This window comes from Papio anubis, chromosome 11 (genome assembly GCF_008728515.1).
Source record: "Papio anubis isolate 15944 chromosome 11, Panubis1.0, whole genome shotgun sequence".
Lineage (NCBI taxonomy): Eukaryota > Metazoa > Chordata > Mammalia > Primates > Cercopithecidae > Papio > Papio anubis.
In genome coordinates this window covers 93,709,287-93,736,631 of record NC_044986.1, presented here as the reverse complement: position 1 = coordinate 93,736,631, position 27,345 = coordinate 93,709,287, and the positions used below count along the sequence as shown (strand labels likewise).

At 38.3% G+C, this 27,345-nt stretch overlaps 1 protein-coding gene and 1 pseudogene across 4 annotated transcripts in view; both read left to right on the top strand.

Moving 5' to 3' along the window:
• CCDC7 (coiled-coil domain containing 7) overlaps positions 1–27,345 on the top strand; it is a 408,075-nt gene that overhangs the window by 64,020 nt on the left and 316,710 nt on the right. For all 3 annotated transcript variants that reach the window (XM_031652409.1, XM_031652407.1, XM_031652408.1), the window contains exons 13-14: positions 22,648–22,733; positions 23,769–23,823. In XM_031652409.1, coding sequence (XP_031508269.1) covers positions 22,648–22,733; positions 23,769–23,823 — 141 coding nt within the window. The remainder of the gene's footprint in view (positions 1–22,647; positions 22,734–23,768; positions 23,824–27,345) is intronic.
• On the top strand, positions 13,898–21,787 carry LOC110744092 (annotated as a pseudogene). The gene has a single exon (XR_002524221.2). The product of XR_002524221.2 is annotated as an SRSF protein kinase 1 pseudogene (transcript).

The window sequence follows — 27,345 nt, the reverse complement described above, 5'->3', positions numbered from 1 at the left end:
TTTTTTCCTTCAGCTTATTAAATATGGCATGCCACTTTCTCCTGGCCTGTAAGTTTTCCACTGAAAAGTCTGCTGCCAGACACATTTGAGGTCTGTTGTATGTTATTTGTTTCTTTTCTCTTGCTGCTTTTAGGATCCTTTCCTTATCCTTGATCTTTGGGAATCTGATTATTAAGTACCTTGAGGTAGTCTTCTTTGGGTTATATTTTCTTGCTAGTCTATAACCTTGTACTGGAATGTTGATATATTTCTCTAGGTTTGGAAAGTTGTTTGATAGTATCCCTTTGAATAAATTCTCTAACCCATCTCTTTCTTCTGTTCAAGGCCAATAACTCTTAAAATGCCCCCATGGGACTGTTTTCTAGATCTTGTATGTGTGCTTCATTGTGTGTGTGTTTGTGTGTGTTTTTCTTTTGTCTCCTCTGTCTGTGTATTTTCAAATAGGGGGATGGGGGAGGGATAACATTAGAGAAATACCTAATGTAAATGACGAGTTAATGGGTGCAGCAAATCAACATGGCACATGTATACATATGTAACAAACCTGCACGTTGTGCACGTGTACCCTAGAACTTAAAGCATAATACAAAAAGAAAAGAAAAGAAAAGAAAAAACAAATAACCTGTCTTTAAGTTCACTAATTGTTTCTCTTGCTTGATCAATTCTGCTATTAAGAGAGTCTGATGCATTCTTCAGCGTGTCAGTTGCATTTTTCAACTCCGAAATTTCTGCTTGATTCTTTTTTAATATTTTAATCTCTTTGTTAAATTTTTCTGATAGAATTCTGAATTCCTTCTCTGTATTATCTTGAATTTGAGTTTTCTGAAAACAGCTATTTGAATTCTCTTTCTGAAAAGTCATATATCTCTGTTTCTCCAGGATTGGTTCTTGGTGCCTTATTTGGTTCATTTAGTAAGGTTGTTTTCTTGGTTGGTGTTGAAGCTTGTAAATGTTTATAAGGGTCTAGATTTTGAAGAGTTAGGTATTTATTATAGTCTTCACAGTCTGAACTTGTTTGTGCCGTCCTTCTTGTGAAGACTTTTTACGTATTTGAAGGCACTGGGGCCCCAAGCCCAATAATGCTGTGTTTTTTGTAGACTCTTAGAGGTATCACCTTGTTGGTCTTGGATAAGATCCAGAATTCTCTGGATTACCAGGCAGGGACTTTTCTTCTTTTCTCGTAGTTTCTCTCAAAGGAACAGAATTTCTTTCTCTCTCTGCTGAGCCATCTGGAACTGGGGGTGTGTTGTTCAAGCACCCCTGTGGTCACTACCATTGGGACTGCACCCGGTCAGACTTGAAGCCAGCACAGCACTGGGCCTTTCCCAAGGCCCTTTCCTTCAGGGTGGTGTGTTCCCCCAAGCCCCAAGTGTGTTCAGAGATGCTATCTGGGAGGCAGGGATGGGAGGAAAAAAATCTTAGCATTTTACCTGATGTTTTCTGCTATGGCTAAGCTGGAACTCAACTCAACTCATGATACACAGTTCTTCCCACTGTTCCTTTGTCTTTGCTTAGGCAGAGGAGCCTCTCCCTGTGGCCACCACCACAACTGGGTCGTGAGGGCTTCTGCCTGTACACACCATTGATGCTGACTTAAAGCTCATGGGCTCTTCCTTCAGCTTGTGGTGAATGCTTGCAGGCCTGGGACTCACCCTTCAGGGCAGTGGGTTCCCCTCTGACCCAGGTCAGGTCCAGAAGTCTCAGCCTGGGCTCAGGGACCCTAAGAGCCTGCTTGTTGCTCCACCCCACTATGGCTGAGCTGATACCTAGGATGCAGGACAAAGTCACCTTGATGTTTCCCCCTTATTTTCTCAAGCAGAAGGAGTCTTTCATCATAGCTTCCATAGCTTGGAATGTACTGAGTCACCCTTGAAGCCCCCATGTCTCAGAGCCCAGGCCCACAGTGTACTCCGTGCATATCACTGGTGGTTATTCAAGGTCCAGGGCTCTTTAGTCAGCAGGTGATGAGTCCTTCTAGTACTGGGTCCTTTACTTCAAGGCAGTGTGCTCCCTTTTGGCCCAGGGTGTGATTAGAAATGTCCAGGAGCGAGGACCTGGAATAGTCGGCCTCATGACTCTCCTTGGTGCCCTATCCTACTGTACCCGAGCTGGTATCCAAGATGCAAGACAAAGTCCTCTTTACTCTTTGCTTTCTTCTCTTTAAGCAGAAGGGAGTCACTTTCATTGCTGAGCTGCATTTCCTGGGGTTGGGGGAGGGTTGGCACAAGCATTCCCTTTGCCATACCAGGTGGTATCTTCATAGGTCACATGCCACCCAAGTTCACTGGCTTTAAGCCCAACCTAACCCTATAAATAGTCTATAAATTGGAGTCCTTGTGTTCTAGACTGCCTTTCAAGTTCACCTGGGAACCCAGAGCCCTTCAGCCCATGGTGTTGAGGATTCCCAAGAAACTCAAGTTCAGCCACTAGGATGGTCAGTTTCCCTCTGGCAAGGGCTGGTCCAAATGCTCCCTCCATGTGTGGGTGCTGGCTGAGCCCAGCATGGCTTTATTCTCTGCTGTGACAGGGCAGCTCTGGGTTCATTGTTAAGTCCTCCCACTGTTGTGCTCTACCTCCCCAAAGTGCACAGATTCTCTCTCCACCCCACATGGCCGCTGCACTGTGATAGGGGATGAATAGCATCAGCATTTGATACTGTCTCTTCTGCCCTCCTCAATGCCTCTTTTGGCAATCTGACGTTAAAATGAGGTACTGTGATTGCTCACCTCATTTTTGGTTCTTGTGGTGGTGCTTTCCTGTGTGTAGATAGTTGTTAAAATTTGGTGTTCTAACAGAGGGGACGAACAGTGTAGACTTCTATTTTGCCATCTTGCCACCACCATTCTTGTTTCAGCCTTGCACATCATTCCTGCTTCGCTCTTCAATTAAGCTTTCAGTATTCTAAAATATATTAAAGTCCACTGGACCACATTTCTAATACTATATAAATGTGAAATGTAGTCAATGAATGAGTTTACCTTCTCTTGTTATAAATTACTTAAAGAATTTCTGATCATGATGTAGATGTGTGAAGGAGAACTGTGGAAGTAATTGTTATATGCACACAAGGATAGGGATCAAGAAATCTGAGTAGTCGTCTGTTTTCAGAGAAGGAAATTTAACATGGCAATTGGTGAAATAGGATGGTGGGGAGAGAATAATGGTTATGGAATATGTCAAACACAGGATTTCTAATTTTTATTTTTATTTTTAATTTTTTTATTTATATAAATTTATGGGGTACAAGTGTAATATTGTTGTATGCATAGACTGAATAGTGGTGAAGTCAGGGCTTTTAAGGTCTCCATCACTCAAATAACGTATGTTAACATACCCATTAAATAATGTCTCATCATCTACCTCCCTGCCCACCCACTGACCCTTCCAAGTCTCTGATTTCTGTCATTCCTCACTCTAAGTCCTTGTGTACACATTGTTTAGCTTCCACTTGTAAATTAGAATATGGGATATTTGTCTTTCTGTGTCTGGCTTGTTTCACTTAATATAATGACCTCCAGTTTCATCCATGTTGCCACAAATGACAGGATTCCATCCTTTCTATGACTGAATGGCTGAATAATATTCCATTGTGTATATGTAGCACGTTTCTTTTTTTTTTTTTAATTGTAATAGGTTTTTGGGGAACAGATGTTTGGTTACATGAATAAGTTATTTAGTGGTGATTTCTGATATTTTGGTGTACCCATCACCCAAGCAGTGTACTCTGTACCCAATATGTAGTTCTTTATCCCTCACCCCCCTCGCATCCTTTCCCCTGAGTTCCCAACATCCATTGCATTATTCTTATGCCTTTGCATCCTCATAGCTTAGGTCCCACTTATGAGTGAGAGCATACGGTGTTTGGTTTTCGATTCCTGAGTTACTTCACTTAGAATAACAGTCTCCAAATCCATCCAGGTTGCTGTGAATGACATTATTTCATTCCTTTTTATGGCTAAGTAGTATTCTATGGTGTGTGTGTGTGTGTGTGTGTGTGTGTATTTTCTTTATCCACTCATCAATTGATGGGCATTTGGGCTCGTTCCATATTTTGCAGTTGCAAATTGTGCTGCTATAAACATGCAAATGCAAATACCTTTTTTGTATAATGACTTCTTTTCCTCTGGGTAGATACCCAGTCATGGGATTGCTGGATCAAATGGTAGATCTACTGTCTACTTGTAGTTTTTGTTTTTGTTTTTTTTGACACGGAGTCTTGCCCTGTCACTCAGGCTGGAGTGTAATGGTACGGTCTCAGCTCACTGCAACCTCTGCCTCCTGGCTTCAAATGATTCTCCTGCCTCGGCCTCCCAAGTAGCTGGGATTACAGGGACCCACCACCATGCCCAGCTAATTTTTGTATTTTTAGTAGAGATGGGGTTTCACATGTTGGCCAGGCTGGTCTTGAACTCCTGACCTCATGATCTGCCTGCCTTGGCTTCCCAAAGTGCTGGGACTACAGGCATGAACCACTGTGCCTGACCTACTTGTAATTTTTAAAGGAATCTCCATGTTGCAGGAAGTCAGGGACCCTGAACGGAGGGACCGACTGAAGCCATGGCAGAAGAACATAAATTATGATGATTTCATGGACATTTATTAGTTCCCCAAATTAATACTTTTATAATTTCTTACATCTGTCTTTACTGTAGTCTCTGAACATAAATTGTGAAGATTTCATGGACACTTATCACTTCCCCAATGAATATTCTTGTGTTTTCCTATGCTTGTCTTTACTTTAATCTCTTAGTCCTGTCATCTTCTTTGTAAACTGAGGAGGATGAATGTTGCCTCAGGACCCTGTGATTGTATCAACTGCACAAATTGTTTGTAGAGCATGTGTGTTTGAACAATATGAAATCTGGGCATCTTAAAAAAGAACAGGATAATAGTGATGTTCAGGGAACAAGAGAGGTAACTTTGAACTGGCCACTGGTGAGCCAGATGGAACAGAGCTATATTTCTCCTCTTTCATAAGCAAATAGGAGAAATATCGCTGAATTCTTTTTCTCAGCAAGGAATATCCCTGAGAAAGAGAATGCGCTCTGAAGGTAGGCTTATAGATGGCCCCTTTTAAGGCATCCCGTCTTTTATGGTCGAAGCCAAAGGGATGAAATAAGCCCCGGTCTCCTATAGCACTCCCAGGCTTATTAGGTGGAGGAAAATTCCTGCCTAATAAATTGTGGTCAGACAGGTTATCTGCTCTCAAACCCTGTTTTCCTGATAAGATGTTATCAATGACAAAGCGTGCCTGAAACTTCATTAGCAATTTTAATTTCTCCTTCTCCCTTGGTCCTGTGATCTCGCCCTGCCTCCATTTGCTTTGTGATATTTTATTACCTTGTGAAGTATGTGATCTCTGTGACCTACACCCTATTCATGCACTCCCTCCCCTTTTGAAAATCACTAATAAAAACTTGCTGGTTTTATGGCTTGGGGAACATCATGGATCTTGCCGACATGTGATGTCTCCCCCGACACCTAGCTTTAAATTTCTCTCTCTTATCTCTTCCCTTTATTTCTCAACCCATCCGAGACACTTAGGAAATAGAAAAGAACCCATGTTAAACATCAGGAGTGGGTTCTCCCAATATCTCCATGCTGTTTTCCATAGCGGTTGTACTAGTTTACATTCCCACCAGCAGCGTAAAGGTGTACCCTTTTTACTACATCCACGCCAACATCTATTATTTTTTGATTCTTTGATTATGACCATCCTTGTAGGAGTAAGGTGGTGTCGCATTGTGGTTTTGTATTGCATTTCCCTGATCATTAGTGATGTTGAGCATTTTTTTTTTCATGTTTATTGGCCATTTGTATATCTTCTTTTGAAAATTGTCTATTTATGTCCTTAGCCCGCTTTCTAATGGGATTACTTGTTTTGTTCTTGCTAATTTGTTTCAGTTCCTTGTAGATTCCGGATACTAGTCTTTTGTCAGATGTATAGATTGCAAGAATCTTCTTCCATGCTGTGGGTTGTCCCTTTACTTTGCTGATTGTTTCTTTTCCTGTGCAGAAGCTTTTTAGTTTAAGTCCCATCTATTTATCTTTCTTTTTGTTGCATTTGCTTTTGGGCTCTTAGTTATGAAGTCTTTGCCTAAACCAATGTCTAGAAGGGTTTTTCTGATGTTATCTTCTAGAATCTTTATGGTTTTAGGCCTTAGATTTAAGTCTTTGATCCATCTTGAGTTGATTTTTGTATAAGGTGAAAGATGAGGATCCAGCTTCATTCTCCTACATGAGGCTTGCCAATTATCCCAGCACCATTTGTTGAATAGGGTGTCCTTTCCCCACTTTATGTTTTTCTTTGCTTTGTGAAAGATCAGTTGACTATAAGTATTTGACTTTATTTCTGGGTTCTCCATTCTGTACCAGTGGTCTATATGCCTATTTTTATACCAGTACCACACTGTTTTGGTGACTAGAGCCTTATAGAATAGTTTGAAGTCAGGTGATGTGATGCCTCCAGATTTCTTCTTTTTGCTTAGTCTTGCTTTGGCTATGTGAACTCTTTTTTGGTTCCATATGAATTTTAGTGTTGTATTTTCTAGTTCTGTGAAGAATGATCGTGGTATTTTAATGGGAATTCCATTGAATTTATAGATTACTTTTGGCAGTATGGTCATACTTACCTCAAAATAATAAAGGTCATTTATAACAAACCCACAGCTAACACTATACTGAATGGGGAAAAACTGAAGGCCTTTCCTCCAAGGAATGGAACAAGACAAGGATGTCTACTTTCAACACTTTTATTAAACATAACACTGTTCATGCTTTAAATGGAATTATTTTTTTGATTTCTTTTTCAGTTCAGTGAAATCGTATATAATTGATTCTGATTTTTGCATATTGATTTTGTATCCTGCAATTTTATTGAATTTGTTAATCAGTTCTAACAGTTTTCTTGGGGGTTGACTCTAGGTTTTTCTAGGTATAAGGTTATATTATCTGTGAACAAGGATAATTTGACTTCTTCCTTTACCATTTGGATTCCCTTTATTTCTTTTTGTTACCTAATTTTTCTGGCCAGGACTTCCAGTGTTATGTTTAATAAAAGTGGTGAAAGTTGACATCCTTGTCTTTTTCCAGTCCTTGGAGGAAAGACCTTCAATTATTCCCCATTCAGTATAATGTTAGCTGTGGGTTTGTTATAGATGACCTTTATAATTTTGAAGTATGTTCCATCTATACCTATTTTGATGAGGGTTTTTATCATAAAGGATGTTGAAGTTTATCAATTGCTTTTTCAGCAGCTATTGAAATAATCATGGTTTTTGTTCTTGATTCTCTTAATATGATATATCATGTTTATTGATTTGTAGACGTTGAACCATCTTTATGTTCCTGGGATGATGGCTCTTACTTGATCACGGTGATTGATTCTTTTTTTTTTTTTTGAGACAAAGTCTCAGTCCGTCATCCAGGCTGGAGTGCAGTGGTGTAGTCTTGACTCACTGCAGCTTTGGCCTCCTGGGCTCAAGCACTCCTTCCCCCTCAGCCTCCCTAGTAGCTGGAACTACAGGTATGTGCCACCATGCCTGGCTAATGTTCTTTTTGTTGCCCAGGCTTGTCTTGAACTCCCGGGTGGAAGTAATCCTCCTATCTCAGCCTCCCAAAATGTTGAGATTATAGATGTGAGCCACTGCACCTAGCCATAAATGATCTTTAAATGTGTTGTTGAGTTTGATTTGTATTTCGTTGCAGATTTCTACATCTATGTTCATCAGTCATATTGGCGTGTAGTTTTCTTTTTTTGCTGTGTCACTGTCTGGTTTTGATATCAAGGTAATGGTGGCCTTGTAGAATGCATTTGGAAGCATTCCCTTCTCTTCTACTTTTGAAGAATTTGAGTAGGATTGGTATTAGATTTTCTTTAAATGTTTAGTAAAATTCAGCAGTGAAACCATCAGGCCCTGGGTTTAACTTTGTTGGGAGACTTTCTATTACACCTTGATCTTGTTACTTATTACTGGTTTGTTGATGTTTTCTGTTTCTCCATGGTTCAATCTTGGTAGGTTGAGTATGTCCAGGAATTTATCTATTTCTTGTAGGTATTCCAATTTGTTGACTATTGTTGTTCATAGTAGTCTCTAGTGATTCTTTGTATTCTGAGGTCTCAGTTGTTATTTCTCCTTTTTAGCTTCTGAATTTATTTGGGTTTTTCTCTTTTTTTCTTAGTCTAAAGGCTTATCAATGTTGTTTATCTTTTCAAAACATCGACTTTTTCTTTGTTGATTTTCTGCACATTTCTTAGTCTCAATATCATGTATTTCTGCTTTAATCTTCATTATTTCTTTTCTTCTGCTTATTTTGGGTTTGATTTCTTTTTCCTTTTGTAGTTCCTTCATCATTAAGTTATTTGAAGTCTTTCTACTTTTTTCCTTAACATCAGCATTTATTGCTATAAATTGTCTTCTTAATGCTTTTGCCATATTCTATAAACTTTGGCATGTTGTATTCCCATTTTAATTTGTTTGAAGAAATTTTTAAGTGTCATTCTTAATTTCTTTATTGACTCATTGGTTGTTTAGGAACATGGTAACATCTATGTTTGTGTAGTTTTTGAGGTTTTCCTTTTGTTAATTGATTTATGGTTTTATTCTATTTAAGTTACAAATTATACTTGAAATGATTTCTGTGTTTTGTATTTGTTCAGATTTGTTTGATAGCCTAAGATATGGTCTATTCTGAAGAATGCTTCATATATTGATGAAAACAATGTGTATTCTGTAGCAGTTGGGTGAAATGTTCTGTAAATGCCAGATAGGCCTATTCAATTTTGTGTGTCATTTAAAGTCCCTTATTGTTACTGTATTACAGTTTATCTCTCCCTAGAGATCTATATTTTAGTTAATGTTTGCTTTATATATTTGGGAGTTCTGTTATTGAATGCACAGGTATTTATAATTGCTACATCCTCTTGCTGAATTGACCTCTTTATTATTATATAGTGACTTTCTTTGTCTTTTTTTGCAATCTTAGATTTATAGTCTATTTTATCTAAGTATAGTTACTCCTGCTCTTTTTTGGCTTCCAGTTACATGGAATATATTTTTCTACTCCATTCACTTTCAGGCTGTGTGTGTCTTTAGAGATAAAGTGGGTGGGTTTCTTGAGAGCAGCATATCATTGAGTCTTGTTTCTTTATTCATTCAGCCACTCTATGGCTTTTAATTGAAGAATTGAGACCATTTACATTCAGTGTTATTGTTGAAAAATAAGATCTTACTATGAGCATTTTGATGCCTGTTTTCTAATTGTTTTGAGTCCTTCTTTTCTTTCTTTCTTACTGTTTTCCTTTGTGGTTAAGTACTTTTTTATGATAATATGTTCTGATTTATTGCTTTTGACTTTTAATGAATCTATTACATGTTTTTGTGGTATGGTTGCCATGAGGCTTACAAAGGACATTGTATAGTTAAAACAAGTTGTTTTAAAGAGTTGATAATTTATCTTTAATCCCAAATAAAAGAATAGAAACAAAGGAAACACACACACACAAACACAAAATTTTACACTTTAATTTCTCCCCCACATTTTGCGTAAGTTGTCTCAATTTACATATTTTATATTACCAATCTCTTAACAGGTTGCCATAATATTTTTATTTTTGATAGATTTGTCTTTGGACTTCATAATAGAGTTATGATCAAATTGCACACCACAGTTGCAACATAGAGTATTTTGGGTTTCTTAATGTGCCTAATTTTACCATGAGTTTTATACCTGGAAAAATTTTATTTTTATTTTGCATATTAGTGTTTTATTTTATTTTATTTTATTTTTTCAGATTGAAGAAATCCCTTTAACATTTTTTTAAAATAAGATGGGTCTGGTAGTTGTGAATTCTCTCAGCTTTATTTTTCTGGAGAAGACTTTATATCTCCTTCGTATTTGGAGGATAATTTTGATGGATACAGTATTCTTGAATGGAAGTTGTTTTCTTTCAACACTTTGAAAATGTCATTCTACTGCCTTCTGGCCTGTATTGTTTTCATTAAAAAGTCTGTTGCTGGACAAATTGGAGTTTTTAAAATATGTTATTTGCTTCTTTTCTCTTGCTTCTTTTAGGATTCTCTCTTTGTTCTTGACCTTTGAGAGCTTCATTATTATGTGTCTTATGTAGTCTTCCTTGGGTTGAATCTGTTTGGTGTTCTCAGAATTTCTTTTACCTGGATATTGACATCTTTCAGAAGTTTTGGAAAGTTTTCTGTTATTATTTCTTTGAATAAGCTTTCTACCCCTTTCTTTTCCTCAGCTCTCTCTTGAACATCAATAATTTTTAGATTTGGTTCTTTAAAGTAATTTTCTATATCTTGAAGGTAATTTTTATTCCTTTTCATTCTTTCTTCTTTTTTCTCCTCTGACTGTGTATTTTCAAATAGCCAATCTTAGATTTCACTGAATTTTTTTCCTCTACTTGGTCCAGTCTGCTGTTGAGAGCCTCTAATGAGTTCTTCAGTTCAGCAAATGTATTTCTCAGTTCCAATATTTGTTTGAGTTTTTAAAAAATTATTTTAATCTTGTTGTTACCTTTATCTGGTAAATTTCTGAATTTCTTTTTTGTGCTACCTTGGAGATCATTGAGTTTCCTTAAAACTGTTATTTTGAATTCTTGTTCTGAGAACTCATGAATTAACATCTTGCTATGGTCAGTCATGGTGTTTTTGGTTTGTCCTTTTGGGGAGGTTATGGTTCCTTGTTTGCTGTTGTTTCTTGTGGATATATGCCTATGCCTTTGCTTTGAAGAATTACTTATTTATTCCCATTTTCTCTTTCTGGCTTTTTTTAAAAAAATGGATATATATTGCAAGTATTTATCACTGGTTTGCTGCTTTTTGGGGGCCTCTCGGTGGCTTCTTAAGCCCTGGTTGACCTCAGCTCTAGTAAATGATGAGAGTGCTGCTTGTCTGGAATTGGGGAGGTCTCAAACGGTTTATCCTAGCAGTGTGGGAAGGCTGGCCAGGGATTTGGGCCAAAGGATTTGGGAATGAATGTTCCTTCTACATCGTGGTCCTGCTGAATAGCCACTCTGATATGGCATCTCCTTTGGTCAAGTTACAGAGTTTCCAGGGCTGGGGATGGTAGTTTTACTTTTCTTCTTTGTCTCTGTCTGTCGTTGGTAATATTTCTCACGTTAGGCAGTCACAATGCATCCTGAGAGTTAAAGCAAGTCAAGTCTCCTGTCAAGGAACCCAGCGTTATGGGAAAGCTGGTTGACCCCCTCATTCTCACTTTTTGTAATGTAGAAATTTGGAGTTGGGGGAAGATTTTCTTCTGCATGTTTGTGGCAGGACAGAATGTGGGGAGGGGCATCATGGATGTGGAAATTCAATTTTCCTACCATCTGCCCGGAGTTTTTTCACCTCTTTGAGGACCCAGAGAAGTGGAAAAACTCCAGGCAGATGGTAGGAAAATATGTCCCATCTTTATATTTATGTTCTGGGTTGTTGCTGGTGAAAATCTCAGTGCTTTGTATTTAACTTATGAGAAGAGTGCCACTATAGTGAATTTGGTATCCACTGGGAGTTGTGGTTTAAAACAAGAAATAACCACCTACTGCCTTAATAGGTAGTTATTATTAAGCTAATCTAATTTTTAAAAATATTTAAAGAAGTTTGCCCTGAGCCAAATATGAGCGACCAAGGCAATTGGGTTACATGGGCAGGTTTGTTATATAGGTAAACTTCGCATGTCATGGGTGTTTGGTGTACAGATAATTTTATCACCTGGGTAATAAGCATAGTACCCGATAGGTATTTTTTCTGATCCCCTTCTTCCTACCACTCTGCACTCTCAAGTAGGCCCCAATGTCTGTTGTTACTCTCCTAGAATGCATGTGGTCTTGTTGTTTAGCTCACCCTTGTAAGTAAGATCATGGGGGTATTTGGCACTAGCCATTTGGATAATGGCTTCCAGCTCCATCCATGTTGTTGCAGAGGATATTATCTAATTATTTTTTATAGGTATGTAGTATTCCATGGTGTATACGTATCACATTTTCTTTATCCAGCCCACCGTTGATAGGCATTTAGGTTGACTCCGTGTATTTGCTATTGTGAATAGTGCTGCAATAACCATATATGTGCATGTGTCTTCATGGTAAAATGATTTATATTCCTTTGGGTATATACCCAACAATGAGATTGCTGGGTCAAATGGTAATTCTTTTTTAAGTTCTTTGAGGAATCACCACACTGCTTTCCACAACTAATTTACACTAATTTACACTCCCACCAGCAGTGTGTAAATTTTCCCTTTTCTTCTTAACCTCACCGGCATCTGTTACTTTTTGACTTTTTAATAGTTGCCATTGTGACTGGTATGATATGATACTTTATTATGGTTTTGGTTTGCACTTGTCTAATGATTACTGATATTACTGATGTTGTGCATTTTTTGTATGTTTGTTGGCTACATGTATGTCTTCTTTTGAAAATTGTCCATTCATGTCCTTTGTCCCCTTTTTAATGGAGTCATTTTTTCCTTGTAAATTTAAGTTCCTTATAGATTCTGGATATAACACCTTTGTCAGATGCATAGTTTACTAATATTTTCTCCCAATCTCTAGGTTGCCTGTTTACTCTGTTGATAGTTTCTTTTGTTATGCAGAAGCTCTTTAGTTTAGATCTCATTTGTTTTTGTTTTTGTTGAAATGGCTTTTGGCATCTTTATCATAAAATCTTTGCCAAGTCCTATGTCCAGAATGGTATTTCCTAGGTTATCTTCCAGAGTTTTTATAGTTTTGGGTTTTCATTTAAGTCTTTAATTCATTTTGAGTTGATTTTTGAATGTGGTGTAAGGTAGGGGTAAAATTTCAATCTTCTGCATATGGCTGGCCAGTTATTCCACCCTCATTTTTTGAATGGGGAGTCCTTTCTTCATTGCTTATTTTTGTCAGGTATGTTGAAGATCAGATAGTTTTAGGTGTGCAGCCTTATTTCTGGCTTCTCTATTCTGTTCCATTGGCCTAGGTGTCTGTTTTTGCACCAGTACCATGCTGTTTTGGTTACTGTAGCCCTTTAGTATAGTTTTAAGTTGGGTAGTGTGATGCCTCTAGCTTTATTCTTTTTGCTTAGGATTGCCTTGGCTATTCTGATTCTTTTTTGGTTCCTTATGCATTTTAGAATAGTTTTTTCTATTTCTGTGAAGAATGACCTTGGTAGTTTGATAGGAATAGCTTTGAATCTTTAAATTGCTTTGGGAAGTATGACCATTTTAACAATATTGATTCTCACTATCCATGAGCATGGAATGTTTTCCCATTTGTTTGTGTCATCTGATTTCTTTGAGCAGTGTTTTAAAGTTCTCATTGTGGAGATCCTTCACTTCCATAGTTAGCTATATGCCTAGATATTTTATTCTTTTTGTGGCAGTTGAGAATGCAATTGCATTCCTGATTTGGCTCTTGGCTTGGATATTGATGTATAGGAGTGCTACTAATTTTGCATATTGATTTTGTACCCTGAAACTTTGCTGACGTTGTTCATCAGCTGAAGGAGATTTTGGGCCAAGGCTATGGAGTTTTCTAGATATAGAATCATGCTGGCAAACAGGGGTAGTTTCACTTCCTCTCTTCCTATCTGGATGCCCTTTATTGCTTTCCCTTGCCTGATTGCTCTTGCCAGGACTTCCAATATTGTGTTGGATACAAATGGTGAGAGAGGGCATCATTGTCTTGTGCTGATTTTCAAGGGAAATGCTTTCAGCTTTTACCCATTCAATATGATGTTGGCTGTGGTTTTGTCATAGATAGCTTTTATTATTTTGATGTATGTTCTTCAATGCCTAGTTTATTGAAGGTTTTTAACATGAAGAGATGTTGAATTTTATTGAAAGTCTTTTCTGCCTCTATCGAGATAATAATGTGGTTTTGGTTTTTAGTTCTGTTTATTTGGTGAATCAGATTTATTGATTTGCATATGTTGAATCAACTTTGCATCCCAGGGATAAAGCCTATTTGATCATGGTGGATTAGGTTTTTGATGTGCCTCTGGAAGCAGTTTGCTAGTATTTTGTTGAGGAGATTTTTGTATCTATGTTCATCAAGATATTGGCCTGAAGTTTTCTTTATTTGTTGTGTCTCTGCCAAGTTTTGGCATCAGGATGATGCTGGCCTCATAGAATGAGTTGGGGAGGAGTCCTCCTCCTCACTTTTTTTGAATCATTTTAGTAGGAATGGCACCAGCGCTGCTTTATATATCTGGTAGAATTTGGCTGTGAATCTGTCTGGTCCTGGGCTTATTTTGGTTGGTAAGCTTTTTGTTACTAATTCAATTTTGGAAATCATTATTGGTCTGCTCAGGGATTCAGTTTCTTCCTGGATCATTTTTGTGGTTGTATGTGTCCAGGAATTTATCCATTTCTAGTTTGATGTACTCATTTCTAGTATAGATTTTCTGGTTTGTGTGCATAGAGGTGATCATAGTAGTTTCTGATGGTTATTTGTATTTCTGTGGTGTCAGTGGTAACATCTGCTTTGTCATCTCTAATTGTGTTTATCAGGATCTGCTCTCTGTTTTTCTTTATTTATCTAGCTAGTGGTCTATCTTACTAATTTTTTATAAAACCAATTTCTGGATTTGTTGATCTTTCATATTTTTTTTATATCTCAGTTTCTTCAGTTCAGTTCTGATTTGGGTACTTCTTACTTTTTACTTGTTTTGGGGTTGGCTTACTCTTCTCTTCTTCTAGTTGTGAGGTTAGGTTGTTAATTTTACACCTTTCTAACTTTTTCATGTTGGGCATTTAGTGTTATAAACTTCCCTCTTAACACTGCCTTAGTTGTGTCCTAGAGTTTCTGGTATGTTGTATCTTTGTTCTCATTAGTTTCAAAGAACTTCCTAATTTCTGCCTTAATTTCATTGTTTACCCAAATGTCTTCAGGAAGGGGTTGTTTAAATTCCATGTAATTGTATGGTTTTGAGTGATTTTCTTAGTCTTGAATTCTATTTTTATTTTGCTGTAGTCTGAGAGTATGGTTGGTATGATTTTGATTTTTTTTTTTAATTTGCTAAGGATTATTTTATGGCCAGTTAGATTTTTTGGAGTACGTGCTATGTCGTGATGAGAAGAATGTATATTCTGTTGTTTTCGGGTGGAGCGTTGTGTAGTGTCTCTTTGTCCACTGGTCAAATGTTGAGTTTAGGTGCTGAATATCTTTGTTTATTTTCTGCCTCAATGGTCTGTCTAATACTGTCAGTGGGGTCTTCTGTCTAATAGCAGTGTCCCACTATTATTGTGTGTGGGTCTAAGTCTCTTCGTAGGTCTCTAAGAACTTGCTTACCCTGGGTATCAATTTGCGTGGTCCTATGTTGGGTGTGTATATGTTTAGAATAGTTAAATCTTCTTGTAGAATTGAACCCTTTACCAATATGTACTGCCCATCTTTACCTTGTTTGATCTTTATTCACTTAAAGTTCATTTTGCCTGAAATTAGTTTTGCAACTCCTGCTTTTTCCTGTTTTCCATGTGCATGGTAAATTTTTCTCTTTTTATTTTGAGCCTATGTGGATTGCCTGTGAGATGGATTTCTTGAAGATAGCATACCATTGGGTCTTGCTTCTTTTTCCAGCTTGCCACTCTGTACCTTTAAATTTGGGCATTTAGCCATTTACATTCTGTGTTAATATTGATGTGTATGAGTTTGATCTCGCTATCATGTTGTTAGCATTTGATTGCCTGAAAAGGATCTTATTTCTTTTCCACGTATGGCATTCAGTTTGGCTGGATATGAAATTCTTGGCTGGAAATTTTTTTCTTTAGGAATGCTGAATATAGGCCTCCCCCCTGCCCCGCTCCCGATCTCTTCTGGCTTGTAGGATTTCTGCTGAAAGGTCCACTTTTAGCCTGATGGGTGGGGTTCTTTTTGTAGGTGACCTGCACATTCTCTCTAGTTACCTTTATCGTTTTTTCTTACATGTTGACTTTTGAAAATCTGATGATTATGTGTCTTGGGGATTATATTCTTGTGTAATACCTTTCAGGGGCTCTGTGTATTTCTTGGATTTGAATGTTATCCTCTCTAGCGAGGTTGGATAAGTTTTCATCAGTGATACAGTGAAATATGTTTTCCAGGTTGCTTGCTTTTCCCCCGCCTCTTTCAGGAATACCAATAAGTCATAGATTTGACCTCTACCTAACCCCAAATTTCTCAGTTTTTTTTTCATTTTTTATCTTTGTTTTTGTCTGATTGATTTATTTTAGAGAGCCACAGGCGTGGATAGAGTTGCTCGCCCTGCTTTCTGTGTGTTTCCAGGGCAGCAGGAGGCAAATTCAGGCAGAAGTAGGACCACTGAGTTAGAAGCTCTAGCAGGCATGGCTCGCCTGGCTACTAGAAGTGGGGGTGGGTGGGGATGCCTGGTCTATAGTCTAGATGCTTCCTGGGACAACAGGAAGGTACACCCTATCGCTGAGTTTACACAGAAGCATGGCCACTGGGCTGGAAGCTCTAGAAGGTGTTGCTAATATGAGTTTCCATGGGAGGGGTGGGTGGAGTCACCTGCTCAGCTCTCTGGGTATTTCCTGGGAAAGCAGGAGGCTGCACCCTGCAGCTGAGTTCACACAAAAGCAGGACTGCTGGGCTGGAAGCTCTAGGAAGCCTCACCTGCCTGGCTACCAGTGGTGGGGGTGGGTGGAGTGGCCAGCCGAGTTCGGCCCAAAATGGGCCTGCTAGTTCGGGAGCTGGCCTTGAGCCCCATCTGGCAGGAAGACATGGATAAATCGTACAGCTCCCAGGTACTGCAACTGTGGTTTTTACTGAGGCAGTGACATTGGTACTGGTCTGCCCTTGGGCCCAAGGCTTGTAGAGGTCTCCGTGGATGCAAGAGTTGCCCCGACAAAATGTCCCAGTGGCTCCTACTTCAGTCTAGAAATGTGGTAGAGTTGGTGGGGGCCCAGGGGGTTTCTCCCATTCCCAGTCTTGCACAGGTCCCTGTGGAGAGCTGAATCCCGCTAGGGGCTCTCACCCTTTCCCATGTTGGAAAATGGTTCACTTACTCAACCTTTCCCATACTGAAAGGTTCTCCTGGCTCTGCACTGAGCCCAGACATGCTGGTGTCCCACCTCACTCATCTCTGCTCTTTGTGTTACCCTGCTGCCTTGATGGATCATAACGTGGTTTCTCAGATGATCGGCCTGCAGGGTCAATGTTTACTAGCCCCTTTTGTTTCTGATCTGTGAGAATGGTGCATATGAGGTGCTTCTAGTCTGCCATCTTGTCCAAATATCCTAAAATTTTAAATAATTTTTAACTGTTAATTTTTTCCCTTACTTTCTTGTATAAAATGATCTTGTACTGGTGCGCAGGCGCCTGGCAGTTATTGGTCTCACCATGGAGTGGAAAGTGCTTGCGCTCCAGGCCCGAAAGAAAAGGACCATACCCAAGAAGGACAAAGCCCAAAGGAAATCTGAAACTCAGCACCGAGGCTCTGCTCTCCACTCCAAGAGTGATCTACCAGAGCAGGAAGAGGAGATTCTGGGATCTGATGATGATGAGCAAGAAGATCCTAATGATTATTGTAAAGGAAGTTATCATCTTGTGAAAATTGGAGATCTATTCAACGGGAGATACCACGTGATCCAAAAGTTAGGCTGGGGACACTTTTCAACGGTATGGTTATCATGGGATATTCACGGGAAGAGATTTGTGGCAATGAAAGTAGTTAAAAGTGCTGAACATTACACTGAAACAGCACTAGATGAAATCCGGTTGCTGAAGTCAGCTCGCAATCCAGATCCTAATGATCCAAATAGAGAAATGGTTGTACAACTACTAGATGACTTTAAAATATCAGGAGTTAATGGAACACATATCTGCATGGTATTTGAAGTTTTGGGGCATCATCTGCTCAAGTGGATCACCAAGTCCAATTATCAGGGGCTTCCACTGCCTTGTGTCAAAAAAATTATTCAGCAAGTTGTTACAGAGTCTTGATTATTTACATACCAAGTGCCGATCATCCACACTGACATTAAACCAGAGAACATCTTATTGTCAGTGAATAAGCAGTACTTTCGGAGGCTGGCTGCAGAAGCAACAGAATGGCAGCAGTCTGGAGCTCCTCCACCTTCTAGATCTGCAGTCAGTACTGCTCCCCAACCTAAACCAGCTGACAAACTGTCAAAGAAGAAGAAGAAGAAATTGAAGAAGAGGCAGAAGCGCCGGGCAGAATTACTAGAGAAGCGAATGCAGGAAATTGAGGAAATGGAGAGAGTCGGACCTTGGGCAAAAAAGACCAAACAAGCAAGAAGAATCAGAGAGTCCTGTTGAAAGACCCTTGAAAGAGAACCCACCTAATAAAATGACCCAATAAAAACTTGAAGAGTCAAGTACATTGGCCAGGATCAAACACTTATGGAATGTGATACAGAGGGTGGTGCAGCAGAAATTAATTGCAATGGAGTGATTGAAGTCATTAATTATACTCAGAACAGTAATAATGAAACATTGAGGCATAAAGAGGATCTACATAATGCTAATGACCGTGCTGTCCAAAATTTGAATCAGGAATCTAGTTTCCTAAGCTCCCAAAATGGAGACAGTAGCACATCTCAAGAAACAGACTCCTATAACATCTGAGGTGTCAGACTCCATGGTGTGCCAGTCTTCCTCAACTATAGATTAGTCATTCAGTGAACAGTACATTAGCCAACTTCAAGAAAGCATTTGGTCAGAGGTACCCTGTGAAGATGAACAAGAGCAAGAACATAATGGACCACTGGACAACAAAGGAAAATCCACGGCTGGAAATTTTCTTGTTAATTCCCTTGAGCCAAAAAATGCAGAAAAGTTCAAGGTGAAGATTGCTGATCTTGGAAATGCTTGTTGGGTGCACAAACATTTCACTGAAGATATTCAAATGAGGCAATATCATTCCTTGGAAGTTCTAATAGGATCTGGCTGTAATACCCCTGCTGACATTTGGAGCATGACATGCATGGCCTTTGAACTGGCCACAGATGCCTATTTATTTGAACCTCATTCAGGGGAAGAGTACACTCAAGATGAAGATCACATTGCATTGATCATAGAACTTCTAGTGAAGGTGCCTTGCAAGCTCATTGTGGCAGGAAAATATTCCAAGGAATTTTTCACCAAAAAAGGTGACCTGAAACGTATCACGAAGCTGAAACCTTGGGGCCTTTTTGAGGTTCTAGTGGAGAAGTATGAGTGGTCTCAGGAAGAGGCAGCTGGCTTCACAGATTTCTTACTGCCCATGTTGGAGTTGATCCCTGAGAAGAGAGCCACTGCCACCGAGTGTCTCCGCCACCCTTGGCTTAACTCCTAAGCTCCTGGCCAGCACCACAGCAGAGATCACACACTGACCCTCAGCCCTTCCCCTCCAAGCATTTTCCTCTTCCCTTTTTAGGGTGAAGCTCTTTCTTCAAGAGTTTCTAGATTTTTTTTTTTTTTTTTTTTGTAATCCAACATGTTCATTTGGGTTTGCTTACTTGACACTGTGGAGATCCCCACAGCCATTGGGCATCCTAGGTGAATTTGGCCTTGGTTGGGCTCTACCAAAGACTAATGGACTAAAATGTGAAACTGCCTCTTGCCCCGTACCTTTCCTTCCAATTAGGACATCCTTTAAATTATAAGCATCCTTTTTGAAAAGAGCTATGAAGGTGTATGAGCCCATCCTTTTATTCATTAAGAGTCAAATTTTCTAGTGTATATTCTATTGCCTGCATGAGGATGAGGAGGGGAAAGGGTGTTAATTCTGTGTACACCAGCAGAGACATTAAACTTGCTGTGTCCAGGCTGCATCATCTTCCTGGACTGTTTCTGTTGTTCTGTATGTTCACATTTTTTCCTGCAACTTTTAAGCTACTATCTTTTGTAGTTAACTGTATGAACACCAAATTTGGGTACCATTTTATCACTGTTCAAAGCACTGTCAAATTCCTTTTATCCTTTAATAGTTAAGATCTTTGAATCTTTAGTCTGATTTTTAATGTAAGCAAAAACAGAACCATTGAATAGTAATTTCTTGAGAACCTCAGGTGTTCTATAGACAGTCCTTTCCTATATGTCTTCTATTACCCTAAGACCAGAGTTATTTTGGTTGGCTGTTTTGTTTTATATTTTGTTTTTGTATCCGTGGCTGGCACTTTACTCATTGCACTTGAGTTTATTGCCCCATAACTAAAGGATCAGGATGATGGTAGAACAGAGATCTGGGTTTCAGAGCTTTCCCATTTAAGAAAAATAGATCTTGAGATTCTGATTCTTTTCCAGACAGTCCCTGCTTTCATGTACAACTTTTTCTTTACCTTGCCCAAAATTCTGGCCTTGAAGCAGTTTTCCTCTATGGCTTTCCCTTTCTCATTTTCTCAGAGGCTCGAGTCTTTAACCCCAATTGAAAGAACCAAAGGGAGGGGTGGGATGGCACTTTTTTTTTGTTGGTCTTGTTTTGTTTTGTTTTTTTGGTTGGTTGGTTGTTTCTTAAGATTAGCCATTCTCTGCTGCTATTTCCCTACATAATGTCAGTTTTTAGCCATAATTTTGACATGATTGAGATGTACTTGAGGCTTTTTTTGTTTTAATTGAGGAAAGACTTGGCAATTTTTTTTTAGGATGAGCCTCTCCTAGACTTGACCTAGATATTACATATTCCTCCAGTAATATTGAAGAGCAAAAGGGGCAAGATTGGGGTCACAGCTGCTTCTTCAGCATGGACCAAGTGGGCCTTGGGGATTACACATTCTTGAAGTGGCTATAGGACTCAAATTTACAGAAAGCCACAGAGGTGCGACTTGAGGCTCTACTGCTAGCAAGCCACCAGTGAGGCTGTTGGGTAACCACCTTTCTATACAGGGTATTGGAATCTACTTTGTCATTTATCCACCAACAGTGACAAAGAAAAAGTGGTGCCATTATGCAATCCATTTAATTCATAAACATATTACTCTGAGTAACTGGCTGGTCATCCATGGGATCCTTCATTGGGTACTCCTGAAATCAGACATGTTCCTGTAGAAAGAATTCTAAGTTAGGCTTCCTATGCACCTATCAAGAATCAAGAGAATAGATTGTATCAAACGATGGCAGGGAAATCTTTTAGCAATTCTAATCCACTTTGGGTTTTCAGCTGTTTTTACATCTAAAGCAATAGACTAGAACTGAATTCTCTTCTACATTGTAAAATCACAGTTGTGGAATTACAGAAATTCTGGTGATATTAAGATGAAATAACAAAACACACAAAAGGCCCTATTTTAACAGTTGACACGACAGTAAATTTTGAGAGAGAGAAACTGTAACTTCATTTTAGAAATGCTTCTCCACCAAATAAGGGGTTTTCCCCCTATTGTTTAAGGAACCAGATGGATTGAAAGATGTGGAAATAGGCAGCTGTAGAACTTGATCTTCCAAGTACCCCATGTACCTTGATTGAGCTTAATTATAATACTGTCAAATTGCCATGATCTCACTAAAGGATTTCTATTTGCTGTCAGTTAAAAATAAAGCCCTGGATACATTTTTATTCTTTCTACTGAAAAGAAAAAGATCTTGTACTACACAGCAGCTCAAGAATACTTTAAAACGTGATTAGTTCTGCTATAATATTTGTTTGAAATGCAAACTTGTTCTAACTTAATTGAACAATTTGAGCATAGTTTGAATTTCACATGTGCTTAATTAAGACGTTTCATCTGCAAAAACAATGAGTGAAAGCAGAAGGGCTGGGTGCGGTGTCTCACGCCTGTAATCCCAGCACTTTGGGAGGCCGAGGCGGGTGGATCACCTGAGGTCAGGAGTTCAAGACCAGCCTGATCAATATGGTGAAATCCCGTCTCTACTAAAAATCCAAAAATTAGCTGGGTGTGGTGGCAAGCCCCTGTAATCCGAGCTGCTCAGGAGGCCGAGACAGGAGAATTGCGTGAACCCAGGAGGTGGAGGTTGCAGTGAGCTGAGATTGTGCCACTGCACTCCAGCATGGACAACAGAGTGAGACTCCCATCTCAAAAAAAAAAAAAAAAAAAGAAAAAAGCAGAAAGCAACTTTCTCCATCTACCTTGGTTCACCTGTGTATAGTATGCCACACCAGCCCATATCTGGTGGTATGACATTTTAATTTTAGGTAATTTCCTTCCACTGTGCAATAACTCACAAGTTGCAACCTATTCAATGCTCACTTTCACAAACAAGTTTCAGGTCTTTCTCAAAATAAAAGTCTGTATTTCTCATGGTATTTATGTAGTCTTAATCATTTAACTGTGTACTATAGTACTGTTTTTCTTAGGTTTTATTTTTAAAAATATATTACCTACAAGGTTTTTGCAAGATGTGCACCTAACCCATTTCCCCCATACATCCTACAGGTTTTATTGCGTGTTTTTGCATAGTGAGGTGATTTTCTGGAAGGCATATGCCACATTATAACATAATTGATTGTAATTGTCAGAAAAATTCAAATGTTTTAATATGTATTAGCTTATATACAACTTACATCACATAAAGCACTATTACAAACAGACCAGATGTGTCATTTTGTTTTGCTTCTATGCAGATAATTTTTCTTGAAATGTTGTATAGTGACTCTTAGAGTAAAATGTACATTAGCAATATATATTATCATATTTTTCTATAACTTATTGTGTTTTCAACCCTTTATTTCTGGCTTATATAAAATTATACAGAAAATTAAGTCTACAAATAATCGAACAAAGAAAGCTGCGAAAACAGTGAAGAAAAAAGACAAAGGAAAATCTGAGGATTCAGAAAAGTAAGACATAAAGATACATTTTAATCTTTTTTTCTTATTAATTTATATTTTCTTTTTATAAAAACAATTTAAAGTCAAATAAACTTATGAATAAGCTTTTGAAAACATAAAATTGACAAACACATGTTTTTATTAGCATATCAGTATATGATTATGGGATAAAGCTAAAAAGGGAAGAACAAAGAACCAAAAATGGACTGGAAGAGGAGATTGAACCACAATACATTCAGAAATAGGTGAACAGAATTAAATCTTTAATTTTAGGAAAAAAGGATTTACATTGTTTCTTTGATGGTCTAGCTCATGCTTTGTAATTTGTTAACTCCAGAGTCTTGGCTGTTCTTTTCTACTGTACTTATTAATTGTATAATTCTTATAAAAAGTTATTTATTTTTTGTGTATGTGTATTATTATAAAGTAGCATTTTTAAGTAAATATTTTCTTTAGTATTATAAAATAATTATTGCATTTGAATTTGCCTGGTTAAACCCTGATATTAAAATATTTTTTAAAAGGAAACTATGAAGTCAAAACTTTATAGAGTTCCACAAATCCTGAAAAGAAATTCGTGGGACAAATGGCTTTGACCTTTAACAAAAAATCACCCAAGAAGAAAAAATGACCAATATGCTTTGAATATCTGTCTTTTCACATCTTAATCATAGCAGTGAGAAGTTAGCTTGGGAAATGTTATTCAGTTGTTTGTAATTTAGCCTGTATGAATTTTATGTCTCTTAGAAATACGAATTTTTTTAAAAAACTTCATTATTTTAAAATGGTTTAAAAAGTTCTCCTCAAGAAAGCAAAGCAGTGATACATTTAAAAATATCATGATGCATTTTAAAACACTGTTGTCCTCTTTCCAGTGTGGCATCTATCATTGGTTTTTTACTATGGCAAGTTCATTAAAAAGCTTGCTCCATTGTTGTCTTCAAGAAATGCCCATAAGGAGATGGAAGATATCTGAGACGATTAAGGCTTTAGCTTCTAAGCAAGAGAAATAACATTGCATTAAATGTAACATTTATGTTACAGGAAGATGTCTTCAGAAAAAGAGTTTAAAATAAAAGAAGATTTGGATCAAGTACAGGTAACACACCCACTGTCTGTATGCATCAATATTTGATTAATACTTGCTCTGATAGTCATATGTAGAGAAACATTATTATGTATGGGATTATAGGTATATATATCTGTGTGTATGTGTGTGTGTCTCTGTGTGTGTGTGTGTGAACTAAAATTCTTCCTGAGATAATGTCTTTCTTGTTGATGGACTCGTCTCATCAAGGTTCAGAAAATGAAATGGCAAACCCGGGCATATTTATGTCAATATTATGAAAATTACCATGGTTTAAACAACTACAGAGGAAAGAACATCATATTGGGAGTCAGAACAGCAACTTATGGTTATATGACTTTGGAGAATTCCCTTTAACCTATTTGAATTTCAAATTTTTCAAAACTTTTGTAACCCAAATGTATAAAACAATAGGTACTCTATTTGTATGAAAAAGGTATAAACATTTTACTCTACAAGCCAGAAGAGAGTGGGGGCCAATATTCAACATTCTTAAAGAAAAGAATTTTCCACCCAGAGTTTCATATCCAGCCAAATTAAGTTTCATAAGTGAAGGGGAAATAAAATTCTTTACAGACAAGCAAATGCTGAGAGATTTTGTCACCACCAGACCTGCCCTACAAGAGCTACTGAAGGAAGCACTAAACATGGAAAGGAACAACCAGTACCAGCCATTGCAAAAATATGCCAAAATGTAAAGACCATTGATGCTAGGAAGAAACTGCATCAACTAACGAGCAAAATAACCAGCTAACATCATAATGACAGGATCAAGTCCACACATAGCAATATTAACCTTAAATGTAAATGGGCTAAATGGTCCAATTAAAAGATACAGACTGCCAGTTGGATAAAGAGTAAAGACCCATCAGTTTGCTGTATTCAGGAGACCCATCTCACGTGCACATAGGCTCAAAATAAAGGGATGGAGGAAGAGCTACCAAGCAAATGGAAAACAAAAAAAAGGCAGGGATTGCAATCATAGTCTCTGATAAAACAGACTTTAAACCAACAAAGATCAAAAGAGACAAAGAAGGCCATTACATAATAGTAAAGGGATCAATTCAACAAGAAGAGCTAACTATCCTAAATATATATGCACCCAATTCAGGAGCACCCAGATACATAAAGGACAGTCTGCAGTTTCCTGCCATGTGGTCTTTTCCACAGATTGTTCATATCATAGCACCTTTCCTCCTCCCCTTCCTCCTCTTCCTCGTCTTCCTCCTCCTCCTTCTTTCTTCTTCTACAGCGTCTCACTCTGTCACCCAGGTTGGAGTGCAGTGGCATGACCCTAACTCACTGCAGCCTGAACTCCTGGGCTCAAGCCATCCTCCCATTTCACCCTTCCAGGTATCTAGGACTATAGGCATGCACCATCACACCCTGCTAAGTTTTATGTTTTTTAGGTTTTTTTTTTTAACACCAAGCTCTTGCTATGTTGCCCAGGCTAGTCTTGGATTCTTGGCCTCAAATGATCCTCCTGCCTCAACCTCTGAAATTTTTGGGATTATAGGCATAAGCCACCATGCCTGGCTAGCTCACTTCTTCTTTTGGGCGAATGAAGAGTCTCTCTTGTCTGCTAAGACAGAGTTCTAATATAATGTAACTTGATCATGGGAGTGACATCCTCTCACTCTTGCTATATAATGAACCTAATAAAGGTAGTGGCATCCTATCACTTTGCCATATTCTATTGGACAGAAGCAAGTCACAGGTCCCACCCACACTCAGAGGGGCTGGATTATTATATATGGCATGACCCTAGGGGTGAAGGTTATGGGATTATCTTAGATTTTTACCTGCCATATTATTTTATTTAAAAAAATTTATTTTTATTTCTGTGGGTATATATATAAGTGTATATATTTATGGGATACATGAGATTTTGATACAGGCATACAATGCATAATAATCACATCAGGGTAAATGGGTATCCATCTCCTCAAGCAGTTTTCATTTCTTTGTGTTATAGATAATCCAATTATACTTTCTTAGTTGTTTTTATTATTTATTTATTTTTAAATTTATTTTTCCATAAGTTATGGGGGTACAGGTGGTATTTGGTTACATGAGTAAGTTCTTTAGTTGTGATTTGTGAGATTTTGGTGCACCCATCACCCAAGCAGTATATACTGTACCATATTTGTAGTCTTTTATCCCTCACCCCCCATCCCACTCTTGCCCTCAAGTCCCCAAAGTCTACTGTATCATTCTTATGTCTTTGCATCCTCACAGCTTAGCTCCCACATATCAGTGATGTTATGAGTAAATATTCGGTGCTGCCAAAGAAACAGCACTGGAACATAAATTTAATTTTCTCAGCAAGACAATTTTGCTTCTATAGAAGGGTGTGACTTGCGGATGGAGCAATGGTGGGAGCACACTTGAACAAGGGAGGGGAAAGGGTTCTTATTCCTGAGGGAGGTAGCCCCTACTGCTGTGTCATTCCCCTATTGGCTAGGGTTGGACTGCACAGTCTGAGCTAATTCCGATTGGCTATTTTAAAGAAAGCAGGGGTATGAGCTGGAGTTGAGTGAGTAGTTTGGCAGGAAGGGCAATTACAGAACAGATAATTCAGGTCAGAGCCGGTGACCAGGGTGACTCAGGACGGAGCAGGTAACCAGGGGTGACTCAAGATGTATCAGGTGACCAGGGAAACATATGTGAACTACTGATTAGAACTGGTGGAAAAAGTTGTTTACTGAAACTAGGGGCAAGGAGAATGAAGAAGTTAAACTTTAAAATGGAGGACAAAGAACTGGGGATCTGAACATCCTGATACACTGGTTCTTTGGAGAGGATCTCAGAAATCATTGTACTTAACAATTTACCTTTGAAGAGTAATTTATTATATCCTACAGTGAGAGCATCCGATGTTCGGTTTTCCATTCCTGTGTTACATCCACTTAGAATAATAGTCTTCAATCTCATCCAGGTCACTGCAAATGCTATTAATTCATTCCTTTTTATGGCTGAGTAGTATTCCATCATATAAATATACCACAGTTTCTTTATCCAATTGTTGATTGATGAGCATTTGGGTTGGTTCCATGATTTTGCAATTGTGAATTGTGCTGCTATAAACATGTGTGTGCAAGTATCTTTTCTGAATAATGACTTCATTTTCTCTGGGTAGATACCCAGTAGTGGGATTGCTGGATCAAATGGTAGTTCTACTGTTAGTTCTTTAAGGAATCTCCACACTGTTTTCCATAGTGGCTGTACTAGTTTGCATTCCCACCAGCAGTGTAGAAGTGTTCCCTGATCACCGCATCCACACCAACATCTGCTGTTTGATTTCTTGATTATGGGCATTCTTGCGGGAGCAAGGTGGTATGGCATTGTGGTTTTGATTTGCATTTCCCTGATCACTTGTGATGTTGAGCATTTTTTCATATGTTTGTTAGCCATTTGTATATCTTCTTTTGAGAACTGTCTATTCATGTCCTTAGCCCACTTTTTGATGGGATACCTTGTTTTTTTCTTATTGATTTGTTTGAGTTCACTGTAGATTTTAGGTGTTAGTCCTTT